Genomic DNA, 24,142 nt, shown 5'->3' with positions numbered 1-24,142 from the left:
AGCCAAAATAATTTTTCGTTAATGTAATCAGCTATTAGTCGTACTAAATGTTGAATATGCCTATTAATTTATGAATTCTAATATTAGGCTCTGGTACTTGCAATATTCTGGAATAATGCCCATTATTTATCTCCTACTAATGTTTCTTGATGTAAACAAATTGTATCTTGGAGAATTTGAGAAAGTGGAAATTTGTGAGATTCAAAAAGTTTGTAGATGGCCATAAGGGCATTTTTTAGTGTTCGCCCTACCGATAAAATATGTTTTACTCCAACTAGATAATACAATAATATGCTTGAAACACGATTTATAACGATTTGGTGGTACAAAATACAACATTTGTTGGCAAAAATTTGTCAGTCATTATGCTTTTTTGACTCTGTCCAATACACCCCTCCCCCCTCACCTTCCAATTATACCCCAGTGCTCATGATTCCTTCAAAAATACCCTAATGACCATAATAATAGTATGTTTTAACCCCATGTAAAGACTGGGCATGGTTGGTTGAGTAATAACAAAAGTAAGAGAGAGAGAAATGGGGTTTAATGTCCACAACACAAACTAGGTCATTTCGGGACTAACATATGGTTCAATTTTATTTCCATAAATTGCTTGCGCGTAGGGGTCTTTAGCAGTGGGAGGAAACTGGAGGGCCCAGAGAAAACTCACGAGGTTGGACAGGCAACCCTACTCCTTGTCACGTACAACCAGGGATTCGAAACCACGCCAGTTGACTCAATGACAGACTTCTTTATGATACAGCGTGCACGTGCTAACCATTCAGCCATCCAACTCCCCAGTTCAAGATATGATACACACTGTAACATAATTATTACCTTACAATGGATATAGTCCTTAAGTGGCATTTAGTAATTGAGAAGCATATTAAAGATGCATTGTGCAAGATTTAGATACAGAGCTGACCATTCATGCTCTAATAGTTTAACCATAGAGAATGAAAAATGAATATTTTGAAAGTTTCAATATTTTATTCTGCGCAAAGTTATGAGTGTTTAAAGTTTTGACAAAATGTAGCATAGATTGTTTATTATCATAATCTATTTCATTGTTAAACTCTTAAATGACCGCAGCTTGTTCTAATCTACTTAAAATAGGAGCCTTCAGATGACCCAGAGATTTGATTATGGGCTGGTCATGATAATGTTTAAATAATCATTTATTCTGTTCAAAGTTATAGATGTTTAAAGTTTTGAAAAAATGTAGCGTAGATTGTTTATTATCATAACCTATTTTATTGTTAAACTCTTAAATGGCCGCAGTGTTCTTATCTACTTAAAATAGGAGCCTTCAGATGACCCAGAGATTTGATTATGAGCTGGTCATGATAATGTTTAGATAATAATTTATTCTGTTCAAAGTTATAGATGTTTAAAGTTTTGACAAAATGTAGCATAGATTGTTTAATATTGTAACCTATTTTATCATTAAACTCTTAAATGATGGCAGTGTTCTAATCTACTTAAAATCAGAGTCTTCAGATTATCCGGAGATTTGATTATAGGCTTGTCATGTTAATAAATGTTTAAATAGTATTTTATATAACATTTAAAGCCCCCCCCACCCGAAAAAAAAGACTTGCAATAGGCAGATTTAGGTCTTACATAATGCATCTTTAACAGAACATAATTATTTTTGTGACACAATCACTGATTTTATTACAGAAGTATCAAATCTTGTGCTTATATAATAAAACCAGTGATTGTTTCAATAAAAAACACAAGAGTACTATAGACCAGGAACTAACTATCACGTCATCGCAGCCATCTTGGAATTGTGATGTCATATCAAAAATCGAAGTCCTTCAATCGATGCACAATTGTCCAAGGAACAAGCATGCCAAGTTTCATGCCGATCAAACATGAATTGGCAGAGTCTTAGGCTTTTATAAAGAGTGACGCGCCCCCCCCCCCCACCCCAAGAACAAGAAGATCAGTAGCACTTGGGGAACAGTTCCTAGTCCAGAATTTATGTTCTGTCAAGGGGGGTTGGATGGCTGAATGGTTAGCGTGCGCGCGCTGTATCATAAAGTCTGTCATTGAGTCGACTAGCGTGGTTTCGAATCCCCGGTTGTACGTGACAAGGAGTAGGGTCGCCTGTCCAACCTCGTGGGTTTTCTCTGGGTCCTCCGGTTTCCTCTCACTGCTAAAGACCCCTATGCGCAAGCAAATTATTGAAATAAAATTAAACCATATGTTAGTCCCGAAATAACCTAGTTTGTGTCGAGTGGACATTAAACCCCATTTCTCTCTCTCTCTATGTTCTGTCAATACAATGGATACCTTGATAAAAGCATAAATTAACTCCTGGCTTCAAGTCTTTGAGCAAGCTTTGACCTGTATTACTTATATATATATATACATACATCTACCTGTGTAAATATACACTGTAAGTTATTCTATAACTATACATAAACTAATTAAATAATGATGTAAGAAAAATGTAAATTTATGAAATGAATATTATTTAAAAAATGATGACTATGAAAAATGCTAATTAATTAATTATGTTAGATTATTAAAAATACTTTAAATTTTAATGATTTCATATGTGTGCTTTAACGGTTGAGAGCATGACATTAACTAATATATTGCCACTGCAATGTCTTGCACACAACATTTACAAAGCAACATAAAATACAGATTGACTAACTTCCACGTGCATAGAAATTATCACGTAAGTACAATATTTCTGAAGTCCTGTCTAAATAATGTCCGATTATAACATTGCCCATACCATATTAATTGGGAATAACGTAATAACCATAACCTACGGGATGACGACACATCTGTATTTTAAGTTGGTTTATATATGTCATTCACCTAGTCATGGTCAAAAGAACAATTTGTGAATTCATTTCAAAATCTGTAAACGGCTAAAATCCATTTATTTTACCTGTCCAACTGAAATAAGGTTTCAATAATGGACAATACAGTTTCCCTGTGAGTATTTCAGCTACAACACAAATTGAATTTAAATTCACATAACAACCATTTCCAAGAACTAACAGTAGTTTATATTTTATAAACTGTCTGTTAGAACATGACATGAATAACAAATTGGATATAATAATAAAATATATTGGATATATAATTATTAATAATAAATACATAGATTTATGGAAATAAGAAAAATATTGCAAATGATATACATATACATGCCTTTAATACATAGTAAATAACAAAGTTGGTTGCATTGAAAAGCTAAGTACTAATGGACAGTACAAGCTATGGATGAATAATGATGTTGTTCTGTAGTGGATGTGTAGGATCCAACCCAAGTTCCAAGGAAAATGGTACATTAATGTAGAATTGGGCGGAGTTCCATGCTGACATTCTGGGGTGACTACAGTTTGAAAGAGTAAGACCCCATGCTTATGTGGGATCTCACGCTGACCATCGGCTTCATTGAGTTGGATCCCACTCAGCTATAAGTTTCATGGAGTGGTGGCAATCCAGGCTGACAATGAGCTTTATAGAGTTGAATCCCATGCTGATTACTAGCTTTATATAGTGGGATCCTACCTGACTACTTGCTTCACTGAGTAGGATCCTACTCAACTACTAGCTTCACTGAATTTACTAGCTTCATAGAGTAGGATCCTATCCAACTACTAGCTTTATAAAGTGGGATCCCATGCTGGCTACCAGCTTTAAGGAGGGGAATCACATGCTGACTACTAGATTCATTGAGTTGGATCCAACCCAACTACTGACTTTATTGGGTCCAATGCTGATAACCAGCTTCAAAGAATGGGATCCCAGGCTGACCACATCAACTTCATTGAGAAGGATTCTACCCAACTACTAGCTTCATAGAGTAGGATCCCATGCTGACTACCATCTTCATGGAGGGGAATCCCACCCAACTACCAGCTTCATTGGGTCCAATGCTGACTACCAGGTTTTATAGAATGGGATCCCATTTACACTCAAGTATATGTGGGATCTAACTCTTGGAATGAACAAAACTGGTGCATGACACTGTAATAAGTAATGGTGGGGTTCTTAATTTTACAAAAGATACTGGATATTCATGCGACACCATCATCAATTTGAGCTGTATTATATTCAGCTTTTATATTTCAATTATGAAGATTGCTTAAAATGAACATTCAATTTAAAGCTGTCGATATCAAATAAACACTTGTATATACTGTATATAAACATATTCGTAGACCTACATTTAAACGTTATCAGTGTTTTATACAATAAAATAAAACTATAGATCATACCTTGTTTAGGCTTAATATTTAGAGACAGCAGCTTCCCATTCAAATTTGTACGAACACTATACAAATGAAACAATAGTCGACTTTTAGGGATAGTAGATTCCCATTCAAATTTGTACAACTACAAACAAACAAATGGAACACAGTTGAAAGAATGTTACACTATTCTTAGCATCTGCACAGTTTGACTGCATACTCCTACATATATGTGCCTCAATGAATCCAAACATCTATGTTCAAAACCTCAAACAATGTTAGTTACCTGTCATGATGGCACATTGAGTAAGATGTTGGCTGACTCATATAATGGGGAGGTTCCGTGTTTGATCCCTGTGATGACCGAGAAAGTTCATCAAGATTTTCTGGCATGGTTCCCAATTGCCAGTGATGCTGGACGGATGGCATGTCAATGGGTATAGTCGTTCAGATGAGATGAAAAAGCAAGGTCCCATGTACACATTGGCATGTACGTAAAAGAACCCATGACAGTTGGAATTCGATACAAGACTAAGCCGTAGTGCCACTGTAAGGGCAAAATTCCCTGCACAGCACACTGTATGGCATATGCCCTTCTTCATTAGCCCAGTCAGAGCAGAACAGTAGCATGTTAACACCATCTCATTTCATTTTATTTATTTTTTTTAGATTACTGGTACGTATATTTGACCTATATAATTATCATTATCACCGAAACATCATTGAATTGAAAAATTCAATACAATTCAATAAAAATCTTAAAACTTTCATCATTAAAAAGCGGAAACACAGAAGGCAGGCGCCTAATAATATCAGACCAATATTTTTTAAATTATAAATTTTGTAGTAAAGATATTGTCCCATATATCACTTCGGTGAAAGAGGAATTTAAATAAAGCTATCTCACAGAATCGTAAAGTAAAATTCACAGTTCATTACTAGTTTTAGATTATGGTGGTTATAGTGTGTCGTATAACTTTGATGAATATCAAATTTTCGTTAATTAAAAGTGTGACAGACTAAATGAATTTTTATTATAGTAAATAGAGATATAGCCAGGTATGCACTGATTCAAATAAACTATAAACAGAAAGAGATTTGTGTAGTTAATGTTTCTTGTTTATCATGTACTACTCACAAATCTGAAACATAACCGCATACTGTCGAACAAAAATATATAAAAAACAACCAAATATTACCAGGACTGGGTGATAAAATCACCGAAATATCACATGATTTCAAAATGACAGCATACAGTAATTTTAAGTTAATTTCCCAAGTTCTTTTCATCTTATACAAGTAAAATCTATCAGCACAAGTAACTTCGATGTGGGTTGCCATTGTGAATGTCACATGACACTTGCGCTGAGGTGCAATCCAGCCTCGTTTAGTTAAATGATAAAAAAAAAAAAAAAATATTTATTTGGTGTTTATTGTTTAGTTAAATTAAAGTTAATCATTTTTATCACTGCACAGTGTACAGTGTGTACACTGATATGAAAAACAGCAGGTACATGATTTTGTTTAAATGTGCATCCAGCTTAAAGATATATATTCTGTCATTGAATTTAAATATTTCAAGTTTATCATGCACTGTAATATGCCTCTTATGACCTGTATACTTTTATTATTATAATTATAAAATGGTAAAAATAAACCACAATTTGGATGAACTACTTTACTATATTATTATCCTAAATTGAATTTCATTAGAAATATTCTTAAGATAAACAATATCCAATCAATTGTTTGAAACAAACATTGATAAATTATTTAAATATCCTGATCAACAACAGCACACCATGCCTTAACATTATTCCAAAAGCATTAATAATGTAATGATATCTTCGATCATCTGAGATGTCATTAAACAATTTCTATTGAATTATCTACATGATTGTCTACTTACATGTATATTATATCAGATATCAGGAACTGGTGGGTGGAATATACTCAATATATACATGTAGTTTACTCTCTAGAGTTTAACTAAAGCCTCAACATAAATGAATAATTAGGAGGACGGGAAGGGGGTAGAGGGAGGGAGGGGGAGAGAGAGAGAGAGAGAGAGAGAGAGAGAGATGAACTTGGGAGGAAACTGGGGGCCAGGAGAAAACCCACAAGGTTAGGCAGGTGATTCTACTCCTTGTCACTGTGGTAGATCAAAACCACACCACTTGATTCAGTGACAGGCCTTGTTATCTAAAATGCACACGTTGGCAGACCATTCAGCCACCCAACCCCCTTAGCACAAATAATTATGATGTAGTTTACGAAATAAAAAACTACTCATTAACAAAGCATTTTGGTCCAAAAACTATTCAAATAATTCCATTATAACAGTCAAATATCATTCAGAATCAAAATTATTCCTATTCAAAAAAAAAGGGCATTTTGCTCCAAGTACAGAGTTTGAGACCATACACAAGCCAAAGTACTTTTTAAAAAATATTTTGATGCAAGCATTATTCAAATCGATAATTTTAACGGAAGTAAAGAAATATATGTTGCAGCAACTAAGTCTGGTAGTAATTGTCTGAAAATCAATAGGATTCATCATATACATGTACTGACGACACATTAATTAACTTATCCAGACTATAATCAACTTTCGATGCCATCGCTACCCTGCGATGTTTACTGAATTTGAATACATTTTGCGATGGATGATTTAACGTCAAAATGGATAACCAAGAATTTGTTTTTTATCGTACCGACTTTAGTAATGATGATCGAGGCTAGGTCTAAAATTCAATCGCTAATATCCCTGTTCAGAGTGAAGCAATTTGAGTGAAATTTTCAACATATTTTCTTTACATTATCTATTTTTAATTATTATAGTGAGAAATGTCATCTCTTGATCTAATCTCCCATAAAGCCCTTTTAATATTTTAAGGAAGTTACATTCTTTCAATTAAATATATATTTGTTGCCATAGGAAAAGACTTTTTCAATCACCTCAAATGTCACTGCCGCAGCCTTCATAGTAAAGTGAGTTTATCAACAAAGATAGAATAAATGTAGGTCTACAAGTAAAAGCATAGTGTAATTAAGGTCATATAAAAAAAAACATTTTGATTCTTGGATAATGACACATCACTTAATCAATCAGTTTCTTTTTTTGTATGGCCTAAGTTATTAAAAATGACAGATATAGTCACATGCATATATACTATTGGAATAAAATATTGATTATATCATATCATCAAGAAATAATTTATTTTCGTTGATTCATACTTCCTATAATATGTTTCTTATATGATATTGATATTAGATAGAGTCATTCTAGTTTATAAAGCGAATATTATCACATTTTTATCATAAGCAGTTCAAGATCACAACCATCCTCCTTTTAAACATGTACTTGGCTTTTTTCTTCACTAACTATAAGAATCACAATCAAAATGTTAATGTGGAAGCAGATGTTAAACTGTATCCAGTTGGTCAGTCAGTCAGTGTTAGTTACTACAGAAATAAACACAATAGTTGACATTCAGAGCACTAAATCCCAGCTTGGTTTGATTATACTGGTAGTTTTACTATAGGGATACTGATAATAGTTGACATTCAGAGAAATGAATCCAGACATGGTTTGAATATACTCATTGCTATAGGAATAAACACAATATTTGACAATCAGAGAACTGGATCCTGGTTTGGTTTGAATATACTCATTGCTATAGGAATAAACACAATAGTTAACATTCAGAGTACTGAATCCTGGTTTGGTTTGAATATACTCATTGCTATAGGAATAAACACAATATTTGACAATCAGAGAACTGGATCCTGGTTTGGTTTGAATATACTCATTGCTAAAGGAATAAAAATAATAGTTGACATTCAGAGAACTGAATCCTGGTTTGGTTTGAATATACTCATTGCTATAGGAATAAACATAATATTTGACAATTAGATTACTGAATCCTGGTTTGGTTCGAATATACTCATTGCTATAGGAATAAACACACTAGTTGATAATCAGAGAACTGAATCCTGGTTTGGTTTGAATATACTCATAGCTATAGGAATAAACATAATATTTGACAATCAGAGTACTGAACCCTGGTTTGTTTTGAATATACATGTATACTCATTGCTATGGTTTGAATATAGTGGTACACATAAATTCCACAGTGGTTTATAGACCGGCTCCTTGTCAGTGAAAAATGTCCTTTAATAGACTGGTGATGTCATATTTCTAAGTCTGTACATGTGGTTTAAAATTTAAATACGAGATCGGAAATTAAACAAATTATTTATATTATATTTCCATGTTGCATTTACTCAACTTTGTTCTTTACTTTTTTTTATCAACAGATGCTTTATAGTATTAATTTTCTCCAATATCATAGGGTGGTCACTGCAAAAGGCACTAAACCAGTTCGCTCCCCTAAAAATGGCTGCACCTTTGCTTTACACAGTGGACAGGTATTCTTTCTATGTAACCATTGACTCAAACATCTGAAATATACATAAGTCGTTTAAATATGAATCACAAAGTAAATATGAAATAAAATATACTGGTATTCTGCCACACACCTCACAGTGTTTCGTTTGATTAAGAAAATCCCAGTCATTTCTTGGGTCATTGCTTCAGGAATATAAAATATATTGGTATTCTAGATGACTGAACACTTGAGTGAAGGATGTGTGCTTTATAAATATTGTATAATAATAATAATAATAATAATACATTCACTTTCCATAATTTGTTTCAAATAGGTATCACAAACACTTAACAAATTATTGTTTGCATACTTGGATTACAAATTGCAATGTCATCTATGCTCTAAAACTGCAAATCATGTGATTTTTGTATTTGCATGCCTTTTAAATTGTGTGCACTCTTGAGTGTTTGGTGCCAATTTTGTTCATCTTTTGGCTCATTTTGGTAGGAGTGCTATTTCAAAGAAATTTTAGAATGTTGAATGATAAATGTCGGTTAATTTGCATGCTATGAAATTAAAGTGTCAAAGAAAGAATTGAACTGTTAAACACAATAAATAGAGTTGATTTTATAGTTTAGTTTTTAGTTTTTTATGTGTAAAAACACTTAAAAATATATCAAACAAGTATCACCTTACTATGGACCAGGAACTGACTATGATGACATTGCAGCCATCTTGGAATTGTGATAAAGAATGTAAATATCCCTTAGAGTAGGTATTTGAGAGAGAGAGAAGTGGGGTTAAACATCCACTCAACACCAACTAGGTCATTTCAGGACTAACATATCGTTCAATTTTATTTCAGAGCAATAGGAGGAAATTGGAGGACCTGGAGAAAACCCATGAGGTTGGACAGACAACCCTACTTCTTGTCATGTCCAAGCGAGGAATCGAAAGCAAGCCAATTGTTAATTGATTTCTGCATATCAGCACACCACATGATGTACATATATGCCTGACTTCACCACAGCCAAGTTGGTACAGAAAAATACGTTATTCTATTATTGTTATAGTGTCTTTTATTCTAGCTGCAACAGATGCATGAGTCATAGGAAATAAATTTATAATGGAATTAATAAGGCGAAATAACTGATAAAACGTGATAATTTTCACTAATGAATGTAAAACTGTTGATATAGTCGAGAGTATAATGTTCTATAATGTCTTAATTAAAACACGATAATCACCTGTACTTTCTATCAGCACATTAATATTTTAGTATACCAATTTACCATACAATATAATAGCAGTTTATGACACAGCAGCCATTGCTTAGTGAGATACAATTTGACATTATTCAGAACAATATATATATCTTTTGAATGAAAATTAGTTGCCAGGCAATGCAATGTACACTAACAGAGGTCTATAAATCCTAAAAAGCTGTCACATATTTATTCTTTTTAAGTAATGGTAGCATTTACAAGACAGGGTGGTTGGATGGCCGAATGGTTAGCACATGCATGCTGTATCATAAAGCCTGTCAATGAGTCAACTGGCGTGGTTTCGAATCCCCGGTTGTACGTGACAAAGAGTAGGATCGCCTGTCCAACCTCGTGGGTTTTCTCCGGGTCCTCCGGTTTCCTCCCATTGCTAAAGACCCCTACGCGCAAGCGAATTATTGAAATGAAATTAACCATGTTAGTACCGAAATAAACTAGCTTGTGTCAAGTGGGCGTTATACCCCATTTTTCTCTCTCTCTTTCTCTCTCTCTCTCTCTCTCTCTCATTTGCAAGAACCTAAACACAACTTATGATCAAGGGAAACAACTCACAAAGTAATTATCAGAAATAATTAAAATTTGATTGGCTTCTACTTCTTCCTAGAGCTAACATAAACCAGACATATACATGAATCAGATGATAATTAATTATTGGAAATTTTCATCACAAGAACATAAATACGGTGTAAATATTTCAAGGCAATTGGATGATCACTTTAGCCTCAAGACAGACCAACGATTGAACAGACAGGGATGTTGACAATATATATGTATACCGCATTTCAACATAAGCATATAAAAATAGCTTATAAATGGTACAAGCTACTTACGACATATGAACAGATAGCACGATGTTACCTTTGGATGACTGGCTACAAGTTTTCACTCGTAGAGTTTAACTATAAAATTATAGTGAAATACCCTTATTACAGGGATAGCTGGCTTTAAGGGGTATTACGTAAGATTTAGATAGAGAGCTGGTCGTTCTCTCCATAATATTTCAACTAGTGATTGCCAGGCAAGATACGCCCACATTTTGCAAGAGATGGACAGAGAAGCTAAAAAAAATAAAATGTGATTTTTTATACTATCAGGGGCCATAATCCTGGAGGTTACGGTCCAATATGCACGAATGTCGAAAGGAACCAAGATCTTTTGGATATAAACATATGTCTTAACTTTCATCAATATCGGATAAAAATTGTGACTTCTAGAGGGTCCACAACCTTGCTATTACATATTTTTTTTACATTACTTGCGTACAAGTATCAGTCATTTTGTCAGGCAGTTTCAGTCTGATTTTCATGTAATTTTAATTCAACCATCATTAGGGTGTAACAGTGATATATTTAAACGTTTTTGTTTTTTTTTAAAATCAGATAAAAACTGTGACTTTTAGAGGTTCCACAAACTACTAAAAAAACATGATTTTTCGTACAATAAGGGGACATGATCCAGGAAGTTATAGTCCAATATGAGTGAATATCGACAGGAACCGAGATAATTGGGTTATAAACATACATTTCAAGTTTTATCAAAATTGTGACCTCTAGAGGGTCCAGAACTTTGATATACAATACAGTGTACTTTTACACTATTTGCGTACAAGGAGCAGCCATTTTGTCCGGCAGTTTTGGTCTGATTTTCACGAAATTTAACCTCAACAATCATTATGGTGTAACGGTGATATATTCGAACGTTTTTTAAATAGGATAAAAATTGTGATCTCTAGAGAGACCACAAGCTAAAAATGTGATTTTATGTACAATTAGAGGCCATAATTCAGGAAGTTATGATCCGATATGCATGAATATTGAAAGCAACCAAAATCTTTGGGTTATAAACATACATATCAAGTTTCATCAAAATCGGATGAAAATTTTGACCTCTAGAGTGTCCACAAGCTAAAAATGTGATTTTTCGTACAGTCAAGGGCCATAATCCATGAAGTTACGGTCCAATACATGCCAATTTCGAAACAATCCGAGATCTTTGGGAGATAGACCTATATTTTAATTTTCGTCAAAATCAGATAAAAAGTTGTGACCTGTAGAGTCTAAAAACAAATTGTGGACGGATGGATGTTCGGACGCACTGGTTCGACGGCAATATACGTCAACATGAAAATGTAGCATTAAAAATATAAAAATAAATATATTGAAATTTTCATTCAAATTATTTTATTTTGAGCGAAGTTATCAATGGTTGTAGTTTTGACAAGATGTGTGCTGGTCATTCAAGTCTTAGCCTTGCTTCTCCATAGTTAAATTAAATCACTAAATGGCCAAACCGTTCTAATCTACTTAAAATTGGATCCATCCGATGGCATCGAGAGTTGATTATGGTCTTGCCATATTAATAAATGTCTAATTAATAGTTTATATAACATTTAAGGCCTAAAGAAAGACCCGCAATAGCAAGATTTAGTTCTTAGATAAAGCCTGTTTAATACACCTCACTGCTATCTATTGTACTATCTATACAACATTTTTTCATTGAACAGTAATGAACACATTAAAAATAAACACACCAGTTCTATGATTATTGTATTTTATTGGAGCTGCCTTCTTTCTACAATAAAGTATATTTGTGCTTGAAAATGACGAGATAATCATCATAGAAACATAGTCCTGATTAAAAATACAGTAATTTCTTTACATAGAACTGTTGTATACACTGTTAAAACACATGTTTAGTTTGTTTTGTGTTGGTTTTTTTTTTTACTGATAGGAGTTTGCAATAAAGGGGTGGGATTATAAATATGTTATTGTTATCCATATGTATACTAGAAGAATGCCCGGTTTCGCTCGGGAGTCATAACCCCGAAACCGGAAGTGGTAGACTAATGCCACCTGGCCTATGTTACTCCCCGGTCCGAGCTACCCCTATACCCCAAATTTCAGACTTTGGGCAGACCTAGTGTAGCCGCCAACCCCCGAACAGACAGACAAACGACAGTCACAAATATTAGTATAGATATAATTTACAATGCATACTAATTATACCTGTATATATTTTTGGCTATAGTAAATTCTTTGCTTCACCTGTAATGAAATTTTTTTTTTTTTGGGGGGGGGGGGTCCGAATGGTTAACACATGCGCATTGGATCAGACAGTCTGCCATTGAGTCGAGTGGTGTGGTTTAGATTCCCCGCTTGTGCGTGGCAAGGAATTGGTTTGCCTGTCCAACCTCATGGGTTTTCTCTGGGTCCTTCGGTTTCCTCCCATTGCTATAGACCCCTACGCGCAACCGAATTATTGAAATAAAATTGAACCATATGTTAGTCCCGAAATGACCTAGTCTCTCTCTCTATCTCTCTCTCTCTTTCTCCCCCCACCCCCTCCTCTCTCTCTAATACAATTCTAACACAATTCTTATCTCAAGATTAAAGAATTCTGGAAAAATTGGTATTCAAGTAATGTAGGTAAAATTTATCTTACTATTTTTTGTAAGTTAATTAAACACCAACTGATGACCTGATTGGTTTATTTTAGATTTATAAGAAACATTATATTTAATGAAGATTTAATCTATACAAGGAAAGGAAATGAGTCCCTTTAATAGCTACACTAAATAAACTCTGTGATATTACACACTGTATATAAACTATTGTTAGTAACTACAATAACCTGTTCTAGTTTGTTTTCTTTTTTTAAATCAATTATCAAACATCATATTTAATTTTTTTTTAAAATATATTGTTTCACTAATAGTAGGTTTGATTTTTTTTAAAGAAATTTAAAAGAATTAAACACGGCATATTTACATTTATTTCATAATCACAAACAATGCTTGAGGTTTACAACACTTCATAGGAAACAAAATAAATCATTTATAAATATCAAGTGTAGTTTGAACTTAATTCATTTAATTGTCTTTCTTTTTTAGAAATTTGTTTATTATAATCACAAACAATAGGGAATATAATAAATAATTTTTAAATATCTGTGGTTCGAACTTACATTTATTGAATTGTTTTTCTTTTTAGAAATTTGTATAAAAGACCAGCAAAATTATATACCTTTGTTTATTATAATCACAAACAATGGTTATGGTTTATAATTCTATAGGAAATAAAATAAATAATTTATATACCCAGTGTGGTTTGAATTTGACACTTATATATTGGATAAATGTTTATTTATATACAAGAGGGAAGTCTACTTACCTCTGATGAAATCCATGCTTACAAGGACAAATAGCTAATTTTTCATTGGATTTAAAATCTTCTAAACAAACTGGACAAGTCTAAAAAAAAAAACATATCAATAAACGTAAGATTTAAGACACATCTAATAATTTCTTAAGTCATTTTTATTTTAAAAAAAAGAAGCTTGGCCAGAGAATTAAACACAACTGCAATTAAAATGTTAAAATATGGGTTGCCAGGCAACTAAACATATTCACCAACAATTATGTTGTCCAAGCTACAAAAACTATCACAACTGTTTACCGCTTTTATTAGGAAATACATTCTATAACTGTAGCATCATTAGATTTAACAAATGGCCAAAACTCCAAAAGTTAATGTGCTGAGAAATCGTGGAAAATCAGTAGACTTCTTCCTCTTATATATACAGGTCACAATTCTATAGAATACAATTACTGCTTATTACTGAGCGATATTTTGCCTAGGCTTCTCTAGTCATTATCAAGCAATGATACAGTACAGTAATTGTATTCCATAGAATTGTGACCTGTATATTCCAGTTCAATTACTAAATGCCACTGAAACAATTTTTCCTCTTATATAGTAGGGAGAAATGTACAATGATCGGAACATGAGTGTGACATAACTGTAATGTCAGAGATTGTTGAAAATCAATAAGCTGCTTTTTTTTATATAGTTACGACGGATAGCATTCATTTCAAAAACCATTTATGTCATTCTGAGAGTGCCATAGTGATAAAGGTGCTGGCTCATTAACCAAGATATCAAGGGTTTGATCCCAGGTTTGGCTGAGAAAGTTTTCTCACAATTTTCCAGCCTAGTTTCCCCATATCAGTGGACCAAGACAAGAGGGGGGCCGACAAGGAAAAGTGTCTGGTTGTTCCGATGCGATAAAAAACGAAGTCCTGTGTACAAGTAAAAAAAAAAAATTCTTAGTAGTAGGTATGGCAGAAGAGAAGGTGAAGATACCACCGTCTGGGTGATATTTCTTCCATAGCCTGGGTGGTGCAGAGAAGTAAGACATTAAACTTGCTTAACTTCATGACACTTTCATTTCTTAAAGTTCTGACAGATAGAGAGAGAGAAATAGGGTTTAACGTCCACTCGACACAAACTAGGTCATTTCGGGACTAACACATGGTTTAATTTTATTTCAATAATTCGCTTGCGCGAAGGGGTCTTTAGCAGTGGGAGGAAACTGGATGACCCGGAGAAAACCCACGAGGTTGGACATGCGACCCTACTCCTTGTCACGTACAGCCGGGGATTCAAAACCATGCCAGTTGACTCAATGACAGGCCTTATGATACAGCACGCACATGCTAACCTTTCGACCATCCAACCCCCCAAGTTCTAACAGACATCTCGTTTTGTATATTTACAAATAATCTAACAGGTGTATGAATTTATTGATTTATTTATAAGACAAATTAATATCAATTTCTATAGTACATGTAACTTAATTCCTGTTAAGCCATTGATTATTGCAAACTTGGCGAAAAACTCGCAAACCTGAGAAGTAATCAAATAAAATTAAGGTGTGACTCCATTCATAATTAAGCTCAAAATATAAAATCTTCTCATTAAATCAATATCAGACCAATCATTTATATTTGATTAAATACATGTTGTATATGCCAATCTAAACATTCTAAGATTACATGAGATTGCATCTTGTCAGCGGAACATAGTGTGTATATGCTAGTCACAAGTGAGAAGATGTATTTCAAGCTCTGATATTTTTATCATTTCTGTCTTCTAAAATTTTTTAATCTTAAACAATCCACTATGGGTTATTCAAATATAGAGTAATTTTAACTACATGGGTGGTAGTGGGCTGTAAGCTCATTGGTACATATAAATGATTAAAAGCGAGAACATACTGAACACATTTAGGATTAAAGATACATTATGTAAGATTTAGATAAAGAACTAGCCATTCTTGCTATAATAGTTCAAAAGTAGATGATGTAAAATGAATAATTTGAAAATTTCATTATATCGATGACGTTTTATCACTTAATAATCCTAAATTTAGTGATTATGTAGAATTCATATATCCTGATGAGCTCGAAATTAAAAACACCACTGACAGTGACAATTACGCTTCCTTCTTGAATCTGCGTCTCGATTTTGACAATTGCCATAAACTGAGTGTTAAATTGTACGATAAACGTGATGACTTTGACTTTCCGATTGTTAACTTTCCATTTATTAGTAGTAACATTCCAATATCACCAGCTTATGGAGTGTTTGTGTCTCAGCTAATTCGTTAGGCGAGAGCTTGTTCCTTTTATTCTGATTTTTTAAGTAGATCGAGGCATTTGTCATCTAAGCTTCAACTACAAGGATACTTGCGCACTAAACTTATTAAAACCTTTAAAAAGTTTTATGGCCGTCATATTGATTTGATTGGTAAATATAACGTGTCTCTCTCGGCTATTATTATAGATATATTTAATTGACACATATACTATTACTATCTCCCTGATAATGTCTACTACATCGTTAACACAGTTCATCGCGTGCATTTTGCATACCGATAGTTCATTGGCCAACCACGCTATTTTACCGACATTTCGCCTAATAGTTTGGCGGGGTAAGCTTACTCTTCCGGACACCTGTTACCACTGTTTGTCGTGTATTTTGTACAGGAGGAGAAGTCCATTTGCTGATTACACTATTTTGCCTGTAACGTTTTTTAGGACTTCGAATTTTGTCTTATGGTTTGGATTGGTCGTACTTGGTTTTATTTTATTCAAATTACTCTATTGCAAGCGAAGATATTAGCCTTTGAAGGTTTGACAGACGTGTGCAATAATTTCAACCACCGTACTGGTTGATCGAAGCTAAGTCTCGATCCTCCATATTTGATTAAATCAAAGTATTGCTGAACCATTCTAATCTATTTAATATCGGAGAAATCTGATGCCATCGAGAGTTGATTAAAGTCTTTTCATCATGTCTAATTAATAGTTTATATAACTTTTCAGGCCTAAAGAAAGACCTGCAATAGGCAGATTTAGCTCTTGCATAACGCATATTTAAGCTAATCTATAAGAATTTACACAATCTGATTAAAATACAGATCTATATTTCGTTTCCATTTTTATACTTTCGACAGCCTACACGACATGAAGATCTGACAAGTTATAGTGCGAGTTCACTTCAGGGGTTAAACGACCGGCTTTTGACCCTATGACGTCAGACATTGATTAATCAATTGGCGTTGACGGTTCTAGTGGTTTACCCACAGTTCTGTGCATAAAAAAGGCCAAGAACTCGCCGTAACAGACCGTTTCATTGGCTAATTCCTCCCATCAAGTAGAACGCCTGTTACATAACAACTCTTCCAGATCTTAGTGTAGTAAAGACAAGTAAAACGAAATTTTAAACTATAGTAATGAAACAAAATAGGATCTGTGTTTCAATCAGATTGGAATTTAGATATAGATTAATCTGAACTACATGGAAGTGGTGGTGTGGGGGGGGGGGACTGTTTGCTCATCAGTACATGTAGATACCAGCACTCTTGTTTCAATCTGTTTACCAGTCTTGACTGACTAACAGTGAAATTTATTGGTATGAGAATTTACCGGTCAGTCAATATACACGTCATAAAATTAGGATTTAAAATAATGCAATAAAGACAATAAATACAGTTATATTTATAGTTTTTATGCATACTAAAATCAATTTGGATTGTGCTAAAAATGTTCATATTCTTTGCTTATCCAAAATAAACAAAATACATTAATAATGGACCGTCTGGAAATGTTTTAAAGTGAAAACCCTTGAGGATGCTATACAATATGTCTAACTTACGTCATTTGGCAAGATTTTCTTTTGTGGAGAATAAGTCACCTGAAACAGGAAGCATAAACAACAATAACATATTTAATCATATTCACAGCATGTGGTACATTGTATATATATACTCCCTTTGTTCTACTTTTAACATAAAATATACAGGACACAATTCAATAGAATACAATTTATTGTTTATAACTGAGAGATGTTTCCACTAAGATTCTCTATTCTTGTATTTCTAGTTCAGTTACTTGATGCCATTCAAACAATGTAACAAAAAGTTGTTCAATGGGGGAAAAACATATCAAATCAGCAACATATTTGGAATCGAAACACTACATATATACAAGGCTATATTAAAAAAACACCCTGGTTCTCAGATCCTGGCGTATCATTAATAGATAATAGAAAGAAAATATTTTGAATCTATGGGCAAATGATTAAGTTTCAAAAACAATTTATAAAATTGATTAACAGTTTTTCGAAGTGTAAGATATTCTTGCAATGGTGGATATTTAGTTAGAAGGGACCCAGGGGTCCTAAAGGAGAATTTTGAAAGATTGGGATGTCATTGTGACTTGTGTAGCATATGTGGACCGGAATATAACATTCAATTTCATCAACTTCATCACCCCAACAAACAATCTGATTAAAATACAGATCTATATTTCCTTTTGTTTTTTTTTTGTACTTTCGATGACCTACGCTACATGAAGATCTGACCAGTTGTAGTGGGAGGTCACATCAGAGGTCATACAAGCGGCTTTTGACCCTATGATGTCAGACATTTGATTAGCCAAGGCTACCAACAGTTCTCTACACCTCACACCAAGAATTCGCCGTAACAGTGGGTTTCATTTGCTAAACCCTCACAACAATCAAAACACGGGTTACATTACAACTCTTCCAGATCCTAGTGTAGTAAAGACAAGTAAAACGAAATTTTGAGCTATAAAAAAACAAAACAAAATAGGATCTGTGTTTGAATCAGATTGCCAAACCAACAAAAAGCTCAGATTGACACGTTTCATACAAACAGAATAATAAGTAATGTAGAGGGATCTGCAATTGTATTCTTGTGCTCCACAGGTGATGTTGTCTATTATTGTGTACATGGTATGTGTGTGCTAATGTGTGTAATAAACAATTATTATTATTATTATTGTTCGATTTATATAGCGCTTCATTACACGTGATATTTCTATATCAGCACCAACCGGGCTATAATGAACCAGTAACAATAATGAGTAACAATAAATTAGTACTTGTTCTTCCATAATTATGTGTTATAGTTTATTGCTCTATCCAGTTACTAAATGCCTCTAAAAGATTAATAATGAGAAATTGCATTGCCTGTGGCACATGATGAAATAATATGAATTATGGACGGAAATTATCTACTGTTATTGATTGAACAAAACAAAAATGAAATGAAATGAAATGGGGTTTAATGTCCTACTGTTCTGCTCCTATACTGGGCTAATGAAGATGGGCATACGCCATACAGTGTGCTATGAGGGAAATTTTGCCCGGGCAGCGGCACTATCACCTATATCGAATTCCAACTGCCAAGGGATCTTTTACGTGCATTCCAATGTATACACGGGACTTCGGTTTTCCGTCTCATCCGAAGGACTAGACAGTTTTCTTTGTCAGGCCATCCGTCCTGCATCACTGACAAGGGACTGAACAAAACAGAATCAGAATCGTATTTTTTTATCTACGTCATGGATAGTAGTGTATTTTAGCGTAGACGACAAATTTTATTATCAACTGTTAAACACTTTGCACCCAGTGATATAGTCATGATCAGCAGAATTTTGATGCAAATCTGGTTAAAATATTCCCTGATGGACACATGACACGTTTTTTTAGGGATTACAACACGCTCATACCTTCTGCAGTAAAGGAAGGTAACTCTATTAAAAATTTACGGTTAACCATGGACTCAATTAACCATTGACTCAATTATCAAGAACGCATCTTAGATGTACTGGAAAAATCGGCAATTACATAAACTTACATTTAGGATAGTGTTATACAGGTATTTATTATTTTGGGAAGACATTGAGTAATTACAGCAATTAATTGCTCTTCTGCATTAAATAAACAAATGATGAGATAAATATAGAAACTTCCATTGTGATCTTTGTGTTCATTTTGGTGATTGTGTCAGGTGAATGATCTTTCACAAAAAAACCCCAAAAAAACAGCGGTTGCCATGCTGAAAAGCTTACACTTTGCAAGAAATGGACAGAGAACAAGCTAAAATGGAATACAATAAGTGGCCATAATCCAGGATGTTACAGTCCGACATGCATCAATATCAAAAGGAACCAAGAACGTTGGTATATAAACATACATATTAAGTTTCATCAAAATTGGATAAAAATTGTGACCTAGAATGTCCACAAGCTAATGACACGATTTTCCGTAATTTAGGGGCCATAATCCACGAAGTTACGATGCCAATTTCCTGAAGAACCAAGAACTTGGGATATATACCTATATTTCAAGTTTTGTCAAAATTGGATAAAAATTGTGACCTCTAGAGCATGCACAACCTTGGCATTACATGCTTTAATACTTTGACGGGAAGTTTCAAAATCGGATAACAATTGTGACCTGTAGAGTGCATACAAACAAAATGTTGACGGATGGACAGGGGTATAAAAATAAAAGCCTCCCTCCTGTATCCTCTCTTTTTAAAAGTATTTTCTGAGAATCAGAATATTTTTTTTTGTATGTCCTAACATCACTCCAGCTATCTCATAAAAATTGTTTAACAATTTACTGTACCTGTTTGTAACCTCTTTCATATGCACCCTGTCTTTTCAATCTAAATAAAATCGAATAATAACATCATAAAATCATTGCATGCTATTCTTTGCAAAAAGAGGGAAAGAGAGAGATATGAGGTTTAACGTCAACTCGACACAAACTTAGTCATTTCGAGACTAACACATGGATCAAATTTATTTCACACTTCTCTTAGGGGCCTTTAGCAGAGGGAGAAAACCAGAGGGACTCGGGGAAAAACCCACAAGTTCGGACATGCGAACCTACTCTCTGTCGCAGACAAGCAAGGAATAGAAACCACTTGACTCAATGACAGACATCATGATCTAAAGGGCAGGCCTCTAGACCATTCAGCCACCCGGCCCGCCTCACAAAAGGAACAACTCATACCAATTTGCTCCAAACTGGGCTAATAAAGATGGGCATATGCCATACAGTGTGTAATGAGGGAAATTTTGCCCGGACAGCGGCACTACTCTTATATTGAATTCCAACTGCCAAGGGATCTTTTACGTGCATGCCAATGTATACATAGGGCCTTGGTTTTTTGTCCCATCAGAATGACTAGACAGCTGTCCTTGTAAGGCCCTCCGTCCTGCATCACTGACAAGGGGAAACCACGCCAGAAAAACTGGATGAACTTTCTTGGTCAATGCAGGGATCAAGACTGAAAATATTAAATGAACAGAAAGCTCAACAGATTATTCTGTCTAAAGGATCAGTTCTTTGTACCGGTTATAACGTTCCAGTTGATATTAAAAGACATGGCAGATGATTTAGATACTGATAGCCATTTTGATTTATGGTGTGCTGCAAAATCTGGGACTTTCCATATAGGAACTCATAAAAACTACAGACATGTAAATATGTACATAAGTTTGTTTTAATAATGTATCTAATTTATTCTTGCTTGGTTTCATACTTTCAAAATCGGACTGTATATATACATACATGTATAACTTATTTAAGGGCAATTAAAGAAAGATAGAAGACAAAGCCTAATTTTTTAACCCTTCTGAAATAAAGATATTTTTATTATCATTATTACTTACTTCCACATATAACAGCAAAAGATTAGACTGAGTAGGAGAGTGAGTGCTCCTATACCAAGTAATGGTATGGACACTGTGAAAGGAATATTGTTTATTTTCATAGCAGACATTCAGCATCATTATTTTACATCAGTCTGAAATATAAATGTCAAATTTAAAGCTTACATGGGCAAACTATTTTACACTACCTTTTTGTTACTAGTCACAATGGTCACCAGTACTGGGCCTATTGCTACTACGGTGAAATACCACTTAACGACCAACACAGTATTATGGGCCACTCAAGTGATAGTATACAACCATATTTAATACAACTATGGGTACATGTATATACAACTCCCTTTTTTCTACTGGCCACAAAGGTCACCAGTACTGAGAGAGAGAGAAATGGGGTTTAACGTCCACTCGACACAAACTAGGTCCTTTCCGGACTAACATATGGTTTAATTTTATTTCAATAATTCGCACCCAAATACATGTAGGGGTCTTTAGCAGTGGGAGGAGACCTACCCCTTGTCATGTACATGTACAACTGGGGAGAGAGAGAGAAATGGGGTTTAACGTCCACTCGACACAAACTAGGTCATTTCGGGACTAACATATGGTTTAATTTTATTTAATTTAGCAGTGGGAGGAAACCGGAGGACCCGGTACAACTGGGGAGTCGAAACCACACCAGTACTGGGCCAACTCAGTATTAAGGCCACTCATGTGTATATACATTTATATGATCACATTTAATAATAATAATAAAAAAATGGGACACATTGTCCCCTGTCCATGTTATGACAAATCACTTTAGGTCATTGTGGTCTCCTGTTTACTGTGATCATTGATATTTTACGCCTTGTAATCAAGTGGTACATTATGGTACATCACCTTTGAATTGATAAGCACATTCTTGATTAAGATTTTGTAACCTGACATCTTGTTAATTATAAAGCGCAATTTTGTTTGTTATCTTTAAACAGAATGACCTTTGATCTGGGACAAAATAATAATAATACCGTTAATAATGACATTTTCTTTGGGTTACAGTACACACTCCAGGGAATGTCTAAAATAAGGAAAGCCTTTGACTTCCACCAATTCTGTACATATTTTAATTTATAAGATATAATTTTAGAATCGTCATACCCAATGAGGAGTGTTAGCCAGAACATTCTTGTAGGCTCTACAAGTACATGTATCTCCCAAATACAACTTTTCAATATATACATGTACATGTGCATTAATACTATCAGGACATGTTATTTAAATACTTTACAACAGATCAGAATCGGAACCAGGTAACTTTTATCTCAACTGTTAACGTTTTTTATACCAGCCAACAATTTAACCAAGCAGGTCTCACGTTTTATGCAATTTCTTAAGCAGAGTCATATACATCAGAAGTTAGGTAATATACACCAAAAATCATAAAACTGTAATCACTGATATTGTATTCTGTTCAATAAATTACATATTACTAGTCTGGTTCTAAAACTGTCAAAATCTTTAATATCAATGTTTCCAAACAACGGCTTTCACTCGTCAAAAATGTAGGAGATGTGTGTCTATACATGTACAAGGGATAAAGTTGAAATAATTCTGAACCTTTTTTATCAACAGAAATATTATTCAGACTTCCAAATTTAAAAAAGTTTCAGGGTTATTTTTATGCTGTCTCTGTCTACATGGCATCACCTAGATTTATGAGGAGTGAAATTAAGCCATAATAACATTTAGACATTTTATGAATCATAAATTATATGATCTGCTTTATCTATGTTTTATTACCTCCTAAAGAAATAAGCTTGCAATATTTTATTTCCATGAAGAAAAATGTCCCCTTTAAATTCATTTCTTGAACAGTAATTGAAAATAGTTAATTTATAAATTTCGTCTTCATTTTAATTTGATACAATCTGATACTATAGACTAATATATTAAGATTTTTGAGGGTATGTGACTATGTCGGCCCTACACAGAACGGTGTTACAGGTTCTAATAAGTTGCATCTCTTGATAATTTAAATATCAAACCGCTGTTTTTATAATTCTTTAATATGCAAATATCATGGTTGCATAACCCCATCATTTCACAAGAAATTCGGACCAGTTTCCCCAGACAGCTTTCTGACACTCATCATTGCTGAAAAAATCATATACTTACTGAAAATATCATGAATATGAGTAAAGATAATGGTGAAAACACAAATTCTACATGTTGTTAATCCCATGTAGCGTATTTTTACATCAAAATAAACGTTCCTAGTATATACGAACTGCCAAAACAACAACTGACAGTCGAAAGTATTGCTGTTTATCAATATCAATTGAAAGTAGGTCACATGGTTCACATGGCCTAATTACCACAATCTAGTCTAAATAAACAATATTTACGACATAGGTTTTTTCTCATCTTCAC

The 24,142-nt window shown here is 33.9% G+C and overlaps 2 protein-coding genes across 2 annotated transcripts in view; one reads left to right on the top strand and one right to left on the bottom strand.

Annotated features, from left to right (window-relative positions):
* The window catches only part of LOC126814337 (ribose-5-phosphate isomerase), a 40,669-nt gene extending 30,862 nt beyond the window's left edge, over positions 1–9,807 (top strand). Inside the window, exon 8 of the mRNA XM_050539432.2 lies at positions 9,483–9,807. Within this exon, the coding sequence (XP_050395389.1) occupies positions 9,483–9,490 (8 nt within the window). The 3' untranslated portion in view covers positions 9,491–9,807. The remainder of the gene's footprint in view (positions 1–9,482) is intronic.
* LOC126814342 (RING finger protein 24) lies at positions 761–24,060 on the bottom strand. Its single transcript, XM_050539437.2, has 6 exons — positions 23,888–24,060; positions 21,734–21,867; positions 20,682–20,721; positions 17,898–17,936; positions 14,070–14,149; positions 761–8,690 (listed from the first exon to the last, which is right to left on the bottom strand). The coding sequence occupies exons 2-6, from the start codon at positions 21,841–21,843 to the stop codon at positions 8,576–8,578; spliced, it is 384 nt and encodes a 127-aa protein (XP_050395394.1). The 5' UTR covers positions 21,844–21,867; positions 23,888–24,060; the 3' UTR covers positions 761–8,575.
* Between the last annotated feature and the right edge of the window lie 82 nt (positions 24,061–24,142).

This window comes from Patella vulgata, chromosome 3 (genome assembly GCF_932274485.2).
Source record: "Patella vulgata chromosome 3, xgPatVulg1.2, whole genome shotgun sequence".
In the NCBI taxonomy this organism is placed as follows: Eukaryota; Metazoa; Mollusca; class Gastropoda; family Patellidae; genus Patella; species Patella vulgata.
Note: the sequence above shows the minus strand (reverse complement) of the source record. Positions and strands in the feature narration are given on the sequence as shown.

Coding starts and splice junctions, on each gene's coding strand:
- LOC126814342 (XM_050539437.2), bottom strand. CDS start 21,843: ATGTCTGCTATGAAAATAAACAATATTCCTTTCACAGTGTCCATACCA. Junction 20,722..21,733: donor TTTTGCTGTTATATGTGGAA/GTAAGTAATAAT, acceptor GATTTTATTTAG/ATTGAAAAGACAGGGTGCAT. Junction 8,691..14,069: donor AAGCATGGATTTCATCAGAG/GTAAGTAGACTT, acceptor TGTATATTTCAG/ATGTTTGAGTCAATGGTTAC.